The 12,492-nt window shown below is 43.3% G+C and overlaps 1 protein-coding gene across 1 annotated transcript in view; it reads right to left on the reverse strand.

Annotated features, from left to right (window-relative positions):
• Positions 1–841: 841 nt before the first annotated feature.
• sim1a (SIM bHLH transcription factor 1a) overlaps positions 842–12,492 on the reverse strand; it is an 83,600-nt gene continuing 71,949 nt past the window's right edge. The window contains exon 11 of the mRNA XM_080192819.1: positions 842–3,582. Within this exon, the coding sequence (XP_080048945.1) occupies positions 2,849–3,582 (734 nt within the window). The 3' untranslated portion in view covers positions 842–2,848. The remainder of the gene's footprint in view (positions 3,583–12,492) is intronic.

A 12,492-nucleotide genomic window follows, 5' to 3' on the forward strand; every position in this document is an offset into this window, starting at 1 on the left:
TCCTCGTTAATTCCTGCCCACCCTTGTTAATATATCAACCGCACTGCTAACATCATCCAGAAGAGACTCGTAGAAACAAAAAACCTGTTTAATTGTAACTATATTTCAAAACCCAAAACATTCTTTCTTCACATAATAAATACATTTTATGCACATGTACTTCAAATGTTAGAACTATTTACAATATAAATAAATCTAACAGGAAACACTTTACAGGATCTTAGGGATTAACTATACAAATCATAGTCTTCTATATGAATACACGAAAGGAACTTGGCACCAATTTTACAAATTGTATTCACATCAACATGTACTACAAGGCTACTATCAACTGTACATTGTTAAGTGGAGGGTGCAGGCAGAATTTAATCAGAACAGTAACATTTCCAACAGAATTATCACCAGATTTTTTTAAAGTCAGGACATCAAGTCAGAGAAAGCAAGGCAGACCCCCAATCTATCCAGGTTCAAGCATTCTATGCCTCCTGTATAAACAGAAACTCTATACTGTTCAGAATATCAAATGCCATGACTTGTGTTTTAAGGGCTGTTACATGGTCCAGATTTCTTGTCATGTGATTTCTTGTCATGCTTTGTGCAGTATGTTGTGACCCACTGTGGTATAGGGCTGATAAACCACATCATTTGTTAGCCACTGAAGCCAGAAAGGAATGAATTGTGTGAAAAAATTAAATCTCGGTAGGACAATAATTTAATCGCAAACATCTTGTTGCAGTTTTGCTTTTTTTTCTGTTTTGGCAAGTCAGTAGATCATGATTTTCATGGCTTTGACTATAGCTGGAATCTCAAGGCATGCAGTCAATTATTTATGGTTTCATCGTTAAAACAATGATGGAACAAGCCAGCAACTGTACAATTTAAAGGCAGAGCACCTGCCAAGGTATGGAGGTAGCTGATCACTGGAACCTAGCAAAAAATAAATGAAGATATTCAATAGCATAATGTTTAACTGAGGGCATCATATTCTCAAGTGAATTTTTGATTGTTCAATGGAACATTAGAGTGATGATCCAACTCAATTGCTCCATAATAGACGCTCAGAGTTTGTTGCAGAGGAAGTGCTGCCAAGGTCAATTGTTAAAACTGACCAAAAAAACGCACCAAAATAGTTCTCTGACATTTAAGCATAAGTGACCTCCTAGCTAGACAGCCACTTTCTTTAAGCATCAGTATACTGTTCCGAAGTATTCTTTTGTCACTTGTTTAGGTCCATTAGGCTTATTCCTTTTCAGACCATTCTTACTTGCTGTTCTGTCAAACTGAGCGTTCAGCTCTGGAGGTAGAGGAACACAGGCGAATGTGCTCTCTAACCAGTCAACAGACAGGCTTGTTGGTCAGCGCATTTGCTCTTACTGAAAGAGTTTTGCAAATTCGCTGCAAGATTGCTTAAATAAAAGGCAAAGTGATTTTTAAAATATTCCCAAACAGGATTTCCTGTACACTGCCAGCTGCAGGTCAGAAAATCTGACAGAAGGTTAGATTTGTAAGTAAACTTCTCTTTTCCTTAAGGAGTAGAAATTCTCTTTAAAATGTAACAGTTCCACAAGTGCCTGCCTGGGCTTGTATATAATGGAAAGTAGATACTTATGGGTACTTATAATAGGAGCAAAAAAGAATAGGACTCATTGGTGTTTCAATATCTTGAGCACAACCAACTATTTCAACAGAAAAAACTATTTTTAAGTACTACGTCCTTACATGTTGATCTGAAGCTTCCCTCTATTAATTGCTGGGACCACCATGCTTGCTGTGAGAGAGCTTTCTGGCAGAGGAAAGCACTGCCTTGTAAAACGTGTTAAATGCCTTGTAAAAATAAAACCTGCTGTGTCTCATGCATCTTTGACTCAATTTGATTAGCTGGTTCACTGCATTTGTTTCTCCATCTGCAAACAGGAAGTTTTCTGTCCTATAAATAAGCATTTTGGGTCTAGCTGGAAAGTGAAAGGAGCCAATGTATGAATGTTAACCACAAGTGACCATCAGTCTTCACTGCTAACACAGGCTTTAACGCCAGTGCTCAAACTGTTCTTTGATACATGAAAGCTTTCACAAATCTTTTCCCTTCCGTGGTAACTCTGTCCTTTTAAGCAACACGTGGCTGATCCAATATAACTTAGCCTTCTTCGTTCAGATATAAGTGACTGATGCGAATTAACTCAATGATGCCAGGTATCGATGACCAACCAGCTATCCTTTGCAATATTGCCTTTGGGCTAATCAGCTGAATGTAATTCCCGTTCGACCATTTACCACAACCAACACTTTTATTTTAGTCAGGAATTACTCCAGTTAAATGAATGCATCTTTAATTGCTCACCTCGTTCTTAACACTGCTGACAGAATTCTTGATGAAAACTGTTCAGTAAGTGTGCTGAAATACAAACAAAAGTAGGCCCTACACCCTGGTTTATTTTTAACTTTGTTGCAACTGACTAACCACCTAACGTGGATTATAGCACGGGGGCGGGGCTGGGGAGGGAATGGACAAACTCTTGTTGTGCTGGTGTGTAGCAAAATTGTAAACTGCTTGGCAGAAAAACACATTTATGATTTTGCTACAACAAGCAAAGGGAGAAGCTTTCCCACCCTGCCCATCCAGCCCAAATTCATTCACCTTAAATACACTGCAGTGCACTCTGTGTATGGGTGTGTAGTGCATACACTGGACCCACTGTCAAACATAACAGAGTGGTAAACCCAGTTCAGTGCCTACATGTGCAAGCTAGCACTGGGGATACAAATGCCGCCTCAATGTTTCCGCTAAACCCAAGCTACTGCGCTCTCTCTGCTTGTTGTCTTTCACCATAAGGTCTATTAAAGTGAAACATCAGCTCCCATTGGTAATAATAACCGTGGTGCCCTTGTGTGCGTGGGTTGGATCTTGTTGCATTCGGAAGTGAGAGGTCACATCAATGTGAGTGCCATTGCAGCCCAGAGAGTAGTTTTTAATGGCTTCAGTATCATACAAGTGCTCAAAGGCATAGCCAGTCAGTGCGTATGCATGTTTATCAAAGTACTGTCGATGATGAGTGGAGTAATAGTTTGGGGATGATGCACAGTTTGCCCCTGTTTGATGAGGGGACATGTCTGAGGCTAAGTAGTCCTTATTTAAGGCTACACCCGTCTTTGAGATTCGGTCGGAACTAGGGCTACTTATTCTAGAGAGTGAAACGGGGCTGCCGTTGTATTCGTTCTCATGAGGGCTCATGATCTTCCCATCTCGTTGTTGGAGGTGATCGCAGCGAGAGGTGTTAGCCATTGGCGGAGCACGGCACACAACACTGGTCATTTGTTGTTGTTGGTAGCTCATGTTAAAGCATGCAGCATGGAGCTTGCCCACACCGTTCATCGGTTCCAACTGCTCCGAGGTAGTTTTTCTCATTTGCAGCCTGCTCTCCTCTTCCTTGATCATTTGCTGCGTTGCTCTTATCAGAGTCTCGATCTTACTCGGTTCATGCGGGCTGCTCTGGTACCTCTCGCTGTGGTACCTGTCCCCCGACTCACTGGCAGAACAAGGGTCCGGTGAACTGACCACACTGTCTTCATCCCAGTGTCCTCTTCCTGCAGAAGATAAAAACAGCAATATAAATCATTTCATAGAATCCTACAGTGCAGAAGGAGGCCATTCAGCCCATCAAGTCTACACCAATCACAATCCCACCCAGGCCTTACCCCCGTAACCTCACATATTTAACCTGCTAGTCCCCCGACACTAATTTAGCATGGCCAATCAGCCTAACCCACACATTTTGGGACAGTGGGAGGAAACCAGAGCACCCGAAGGAAACCCATGCAGTCACATGGAGAACGTGCAGGCTCTACACAGACAGTGACCCAAGCCGGGAATCGAACATGGGTCCCAGGCCCTGTAAGGCAGCAGTGCTAACCACTGTGCGACCGTGCCACCCTTCTGAACTCATTCATTTTCTGCTGAATGAGTCCAGAGGCTACAATTGAAAACATTAGTGCATAAACATTTAATGGTATTGGCACGTAGGGCTTTATTTGTGCAGTGTTTGAACTGGAACCCTGAATTGTTTGCTTTAAAATAGTGGCTGGAGAACATGCAATAAGAACATATTAAACATTTGTCCAGCAATATCATCAACAGCAGTACTTGGCTGCATTGTCTGAATGCATTTGTTTAACATGTGTGGTTACTAAATAATATCATTTAACAGATAAAACTTAACAAATAAAGGACCTTGACTCTTCTGCCATTTGACAAAATCGTGCTGCTCGAATATCATCTGAGGGAAGAAATCTATGCCCAGAATTTGCTTAAGCAGAGAAGTTCTTGTCATACCCTTCTAGTTGGACACAGTAGCAGGATGGGATTTTATGGCCACGCTCGCCACAAGACCTGAAATTCCAGTCCAAGGTCAACAGACCTTTACATAATCCGCTGAGGTTTCTGTCCCGCCCAGCACGATTCCCATGGCAGGTGGGACGGTAAAATACCGTCCTCAGAATTTTGCAGCACAGAGAAAAGCTCCAACGGCCCATTGTGTCTGCACCATCAAACACCTATTAATTCCAATTCCATTTTCCAGCAATTGGTCCCTAGTCTTGTACGCTATGGTGTCTGAAGCGCTTGTTCCCGCAGTCATCCACTCAAAAATGTTCTGCCCACAACATTTCTGGAATTGCAGGCTGATTAATGGCACAGCAGGAACAGGAATCCGGAACACGGCTGACTGAACAACAGAGAGTATATCCTTAAAAAGAGGTGCTAAAAATACTTCGTATGTCGGACAGGAGCAGCCAGACATGACATTTCTCACATTTCTCTCCACAGATGCAGTCTGGTGAGCATTTCCAGCAGAATTCAGATTTTTCACATCTTTTGCTTTTACCATAGAACCTTACAATCCCGACATTGCAGAAGGAGGCCATTCGGTCTCTTGAGCTTCCACTAACTCATAGAATCCCTACAGTGCCGAAGAAGTCCTTTGGCCCATTGAGCGTGCACCAACAACAATCCCACCCAGGCTCCATCCCCTTAAGCCCATGTTTTTACCCTACTAATAATCTCCCAACACTAAGGGGCAGTTTAGCATGGCCAATCAACCTAACCTACACATTTTTGGACTGACAAATTTACTGGAGTTCTATGAGGATGTGTCTAGGGCGGTGGATAGAGGAGAGCCGGTGGATGTGGTCTTTCTAGATTTTCAGAAGGCATTTGACAAAGTACCTCACAAAAGGTTATTGCAGAAGGTCGAGGGACATGGAGTTGGGGGTAGGGTGTTAGCGTGGATAGAGGACTGGTTGTCAAATAGGAGGCAGAGAGTGGGGGTCAACGGGTGCTACTCGGATTGGCGGATGGTGACTAGTGGAGTGCCCCAGGGGTCGGTGCTGGGGGCCTCAGCTTTTTACCATTTATATAGATGATCTGGAGGAGGGAACCGAGTGTAGGGTGTCGAAATTTGCTGATGACACCAAGATTGGGGGAACGACAAATTGTGCGGAGGGTGTGGAGAGTCTGCAGAAGGATCTAGATAGGCTGGGCGAATGGGCCAGGAAATGGCAAATGGAATTTAATGTTGGCAAGTGTGAGGTGGTCCACTTTGGTAGGAAGAATGGTAGGAAGGACTATTACTTACGGGGCGAAAAACTGCAGCAGGCGACGGTGCAGAGGGACCTCGGGGTCCTTGTGCATGAGTCGCAAAAACCCAGCTTGCAGGTGCAGCAGGTGGTCAGGAAGGCAAATGGGATGCTGGCCTTCATAGCGAGGGGGATTGAATATAAAAGTAGGGAGGTCTTGCTGCAGCTGTATAGGGCATTGGTGAGGCCGCAGCTGGAGTACTGTGTGCAGTTTTGGGCGCCGCACCTGCGCAAAGATATTTTGGCCTTGGAGGGAGTGCAGAGGAGGTTTACTAGGCTGATACTGGAGTTGAGGGGGTTGAGCTATGAGGAGAGGCTGAATAAACTAGGCTTGTACTCGTTAGAGTTTAGAAGAATGAGGGGAGATCTCATTGAGACGTATAAGATGATGAATGGGATGGATAGGATAGAGGTGGAGAGACTCTTCCCGCTCAAAAAAGACAGTAGGACTAGGGGGCACAGCCTCAAGATAAAGGGGGGGCGGTTTAGAACGGAGTTGAGGAGGAACTTCTTCACTCAAAGGGTGGTGAATCTCTCGAATTCTCTGCCCGTTGAAGTGGTGGAGGCTGCCTCGCTAAATATTTTTAAGACGCGGGTTGATGGGTTTTTGATAAGAGAGGGGATTAAGGGTTATGGGGAGAGGGCGGGAAGGTGGAACTGAGCCGCGACAGATCAGCCATGATCTTATTGAATGGCGGGGCAGGCTCGAAGGGCTGGATGGCCTACTCCTGCTCCTATTTCTTAAACCGGAGCATCGGGAGGAAACCCACACAGATATGGGGGGAACACGCAAACTTCTTCGAGGAAGTGACGAAGATGATCGATGAGTGTAGGGCAGTGGATGTTGTCTATATGGACTTCAGTAAGGCCATTGACAAGGTCCCTCATGGCAGACTGGTGCAGGAGGTGAAGTCGCATGGGATCAGAGGTGAGCTGGTAAGCTGGATACAAAACTGGCTTGGTCAAAGAAGATATACTGTAGCAATGGAAGGGTGCATTTCTGAATGCAGAGCTTGACAAGTGGCATTCCTCAGGGATCAGTGCTGGAACCTTTGCTGTTTGCAATATATATAAAAGATTTGGAGGAAAATGGAACTGGATTGATTAGTATGTTTGTAGACAACACAAAGGTTGTGGATTTACAGATAGCAATGATGACCATCAGAGGGTACAGCAGGATATAATTCAGTTGAAGACCTGGGCGGAGAGATGGCAGATGGAGTTTAATTCAGACAAATGTGAGCTAATGCTTTTGGAAAGTCTACTACAAATAGGAAATATACAGTAAATGGCAGAACCCTTAAGAGTATTGATAGTCAGAGGGATCGGGGTGTACAGGTACACAGGTCGCTGAAAAAGGCAACGCAGGTGGAGAAAGTAGTCAAGAAGGCACAGGGCATACTTGCCTTCATCAACCAGGGCACTGAGTTTCAAAATTGGCAAGTCATGTTGCAGCTTTAGAGAACCTTAGTTAGCCTGCACTTGGAATATTTTGTTCAATTCTGGTTGCCACACTACCAGAAGGATGTGAAGGCTTTGGGGAGGGTACAGCAAATATTTACCAGGATGTTGCCTGGTATGGAGGGCATCAGCTATGAGGAGAGGTTGGAGAAACTTTGTTTGTTCTCAATAGAACGACGGAGGTTGAGGAGTGACCTGATAGAAATCTACAAGATTATGAGAGGCAAGGAATGAGTGGAAAATCAAAGTGGAAGAGTCAATTACTAGGGTGCAAAGGTTTAAGGTGCAACTGGCAAGGTTTAAAGGAGATGTACAAGACAGATTTTTTACATAGAGGGTGGTGGTTGCCTGGTACTCATTGCTGGGGGATGTAGTAGAAGCGGATACGATAGTGAGTTTTAAAGGGAGTCTGGACAAATACACGAAGAGGATGGGAATAGAGGGATATGGTGCCCGGAAGGGTAGGAGGTTTTATTTAAGTTGGGTAGTATGGTTGCTGCAGGCTTGGAGGGCCGAAGGGCTTGTTCCTGTGTTCTTTGTTCCACACACAAGGCTGGGATTGAACCCAGATCCCTGGTGCTATGAGGCAGCAGTGCTAACCATTGTGGCACCATGCCATTGGTCTATCTCTTGAAGATTAGAGATTTAAGGGTTGAGGAAGAAAAGAGGAAGGACTAAGGAGGAGGTGGATGCATTACAGTGGGTGAATTCAATGTCCAATCGAGTATGGAAAGAAAAAACTGAAATAAAAGAAAGAGAAAGAAGGAAAAAGAGATCAAAAGGAAAAGCAAGAAAATAATGTAAATTTAAAATCTGGTATCTTAAAATCTCCTGAAACAATTTGTTGTCTGAAGGAGTGAAACTTCATAGTTTAAATAATTTATTCTCTGTGTGTGAGATTGACTGGTCATCATAAACAACTATCACATTGCTCAAGAGATACTTACACAGCTAATTACTAAACTTAACAAAAACAGAAAATGCTGGAAAATCTCAGCAGGTCTGATAGCATCTGTGAAGAGACAACAGAGTTAACGGACGCAATTTAGAACCCAAAGTCTCTGTCTGCGGGAATGGTGGTGCGTACCAGGGAACACAATTCACGCTGGTAAGTTTCCGATCTTACCGACCCCTCGCCAGTGGAGTAACATAAAACACGCCATGGGACCACAGAAAGCTCATTTTAACACAATAGCATGTCATTAGTGAGAACTCTCTCTGGAACATCCCCTCGCCCCCCCTGCCACCTCACTGGATATTCAGCGGGTGCCAGCGTAATGTCACTCCGAGGCAATTTCCAAGAGGTTCAACTGAATATGAACCTGTCGTGGGGGTCTCCCCAGGGACATAAAGGTGAGGATTGCCCCCTAGGGGAGAGGGACATGGTTGAGAGGTGGCCTGGCAATGAAACTGCTTCTTGGCACAGATTGGCACTGTCAGGTTGGCACCACGGCAACCAGGCAGTGCCAACCTGATAGTGCCAACCAGTGCCAGGGGACTGGCCCCATTGGGAGCCTCATGATGGGTTCATGGGGGAGGGGGGAAGATTCATTCAGGGTCAGGAGCGGATCGAGGAGCAGGGGATGCTGGACCTGGGTTTGACTCCTAGCTTGGGTCACTGTCTGTGTGGAGTTTGCATGATCCCCCCGTGCCTGCGTGGGCTTTTTCTGGATGCTCCAGTTTCTCCCACAGTGCAAAAGATGTGCGGGTTAGGTGAACTGGCCATGCTAAATTGCACCTTCGTGTCAGTGAGACTAACTCGGGTAAATTCATGGGGTTATAGGGGTAGAGCCTGTGTGGGATTGTGGTCGGGGCAGACATGATGGGCTGAATGGCTGCCTTCTGTACTGTAGGATTCTATGGTTCTCTCTCCACAGATGCTGTCAGACTTGCGCAGATTTTCCGGCATTTTCTGTTTTTGTTTTAGATTCCAGCACCTGCAATAATTTGCTTTTAGCTGTCTGTAGCCGGGTTTAAAGGGCGATTAAAGTGCAAATGAAGCAATTGCACAAAAAGCAGAGGAAGATTGAGGGCAAGATGTTGTTTTCACAAGTGACACCAATTAGCCAACAATCTGTGATAATTCATCATTTACAGAGTAACGCTTCCTCACTGAAAGTTTAGGCAGATTTGCACATTCATAATCGTAAGATTAATACTGTAATAATAACGCATTGTTCGGCCATTGTTATTTTTGCAACTGATCCTGACCCACTGTAGCAAAACTGCTGAGGTAATTACAGTTCCTTTCTCAGCAAAAGTATGCTCTGCCTTCCAGCCATCGCAATAGTGCTGGTAAACTAGTCTGTACTATTATATAAATATGATACATTTCATGTCATTTAAATTATGTTATCACATTCGCACCAGCTGGAGCGCATGACAAAAGGCACTGTAATTGTGCAGTGACACATTAATTCAACGCATCAGCCTATGTACCGCCTTCTGCATCGTTCACTGAAGGAATAGTTCAGAGGCTGATGGGGTTCAATTTATTTTAATTATTCTCAGTGCTAGGTTTCAAATTTTGGCACGTGGAAACAAAGGAACTGATACTATAATGGCATAATTGGGTGCATCATAATGTGGGCAGTGAATGCAGAGAAAAGGCTTGTATCCTAAACTCATTTGGGTCCCAATTGTGCTGCAAGTTCCATGTAGTTATTATCGCTGAGAAAGCAAACCAGTGAATCCAATTGAAATATATCTTTAACTATATCCTGCTTAGTCAGCAGATTTTTAAAGATGCCTGTTTAAACTCTTCTCAAGAGTAAAGGCAAATTTACTATTTAATTATTTTCCAGTGTAGAAAAGTACAACTGCCTGCAGATTCCAGTCTGTAACCCTGTGTACTGGGACCTAACCTCCCTATTGTTTGAAATAGGTTAACATGTCTATTAAGGCAGCACATAGGAATTTTATCTAAATGCATTAAGCATTGCCATGTTAATATTCATATAGCCCAACTTCAGACCGCAATTAAATGAATATTTAGCAAAATTTCCCTTTCTATCAATTACCCTGGAAAAACTTGCCCATAATGTTGGGATTTGACCATGCCTGTGATCTTATTAAACCACACACTCAATTAGTTACAGTTCAATCTATTGGAACAGTGTTGGAACCAGCCAGTTCAAAGGCAAAGCACCTGCCCAGACATGGAAGTATGGCCTGAGCGAGTATCATATTCCAACAGCAACAACTTGTGTTTTTGTACCACCTTCCACATAATAGGGATTGTATAATTCTAATGAAGCATTTCATGGTGCTTAGCAGAGGTGACCAAAGAAGGATAAGACAGAGAACTTGGAAACAAGGGTTTAGGAGGATTTTTAAGATGTGGAGAAAATGAAAAGAAGTTCAGGAAAATTATTATACAATGCAAGATGAGTGACAAAGAATTATGGTGCAAAAACAGGCCATTCAGCCCATGGTCTGCTCCAATCATCTCTTCGCCTTTCAACTTATCTTTCCATATCTTTTCCTCTCAGTTATTCTTTTAATTTCCTTTTGAAAACACCTAAGCTGTTCACTTCTTGTTTCTCCTCCATTCTACCCACTCTCTGAGTGAAGACACTTCTCATTTTCCTTTGGGTTTGTTCATAACTACCTTGTATTAATGGTTCATGGTTTTGGGTTCTTCAGTAAGTCAGACTGAATCATCCAGTCCTGCCAAAGTCTATGGCACTTTGTGTGGCACGCCCATCTCACTACCGGGGAATCCGCCATGGTGGGGTTCGCCTTCGGTGGGACCAGACAATCCCGCTGACAAGAAGGGTCATAAAATCCCATCCATCCTTTCCATATCTGCCCTATTCACCCATTCATCATTTTAAAGACCTCTATCAGGTCACCTCTCAGATTTTCTTTTACTAAAAAGTGAAATAAAAAACCAGTTAATTCCTTTCATGATAGCTATACTCTCAGTTGCAGAGTTTAAATCTGCTTCGCACATTCTCCAGTAGGCTGAAGTGCTAGCTATAGATGTGTGCACAGTAAATCTATGAGGTCTGATCAGCATCCCATAAAAGTTTAATATAACTTTACTATTTCTGAATTCTATATTCGTAGAAAAAAATTCTGTTTTTTTTTTACCTACTATGCTACATTTAATGATTTTCATCGATATCCCTGGATTTCTTTGCTCCTCCAACCCGTTCAGTTTCTTATTTCCTAAGTGGAATTACTTCTCAATTTTTTCTACCAACTGCATCATTTTATATGTATCTACACTTTTTACTTAACCACTCAGCCTGCTAGTTTTCTCATGTCTCCTTTTATTGGATTCTTCAGTGTTAGCTACACATCCTGGGTTGGTGCCATCTGCCAATTTTGATGTTGAGCAGAATAACCCTTACACAAATCAAAATATGTGAATGCTGGAAATCTGAAATCAAACTTTATCAGGTAGTGCATTCCAGATCCCAAAAACTCTCTGTATAAAGGTTTTTTCTCATGGTTCTTTTGGCAATCGCCTTAATTTGATGTTTATCTGGAACTAGCTGGGATCTCCCAGGATTATTATCCCATGCCTGCTATATTTATTCTGTTGATTTGATTCTATATTTATTTCTCCAATTTCCTTCCATTTTTTGCTAGTCTATAGTATACCCCCTACTCCAGGATAGAGCCCCACTTATCGTATAATTCTATATTACTGCTAGTTGCAACCTTGTTTCTCCTGCCATTATGTTATTTTTAAGTAGTTCAGTGATTCCACCGCTTTGACTGGAATTCTAGTTGTCCTTGCCAGTCTTTCTCCATATCTTCCTAACTATTGAGTGCTTTTTTACCTATTGGGTAGTAACACCAGATGAAACTTTCCATGATTGCACTAAGTACAGTAGTGGGCATGAAAACCATCATTTTCCCCACTGGATAAAATGGCAGGTTTTCACACTGTATTGTCCATTACCAGCCTCTGATTCGCCTAGCATGCTGTTACCTCATTAATTCCTGACTCCAGGTGCCGTACTTAAACTGCACACAGCTCTCAATGCTTCCAGCCCAGGACTGCTCCAGTAAAGATAAGGTCCCAAAAGCCAAGTAGAGTGCAGCCCACCAGGTGCAGTGACAGTTCCCTGCAATTCCTTCCAGACACTGTGGAGGCCCACCGTGATAGCCTCTACCCCACCTCTGGCCACAGGAAGTCCAGCAAGCTCACCGCTCCAGCTCAATAGGCCATGGTCAGTACTAATTCTCTATATTAGGTGCAGAAAGAGGATGAACGATCTCATTCGTACCCTTAGGCTAAGCTAACTAATTAATTACTCTCAACAAAGGATAGTAAGAGTTTTTATAAATTTATAAAGAGGAGGAGGCTGGCTAGGGTGAATGCTGGACCCTTAGAGGATGAGAGGGGGGATATAGCAGTGGGGGATGAGGAAATGGCTGAGGCCTTAA

Source organism: Carcharhinus amblyrhynchos, chromosome 7, assembly GCF_965287045.1.
Source record: "Carcharhinus amblyrhynchos chromosome 7, sCarAmb.v2.hapA, whole genome shotgun sequence".
In the NCBI taxonomy this organism is placed as follows: Eukaryota; Metazoa; Chordata; class Chondrichthyes; order Carcharhiniformes; family Carcharhinidae; genus Carcharhinus; species Carcharhinus amblyrhynchos.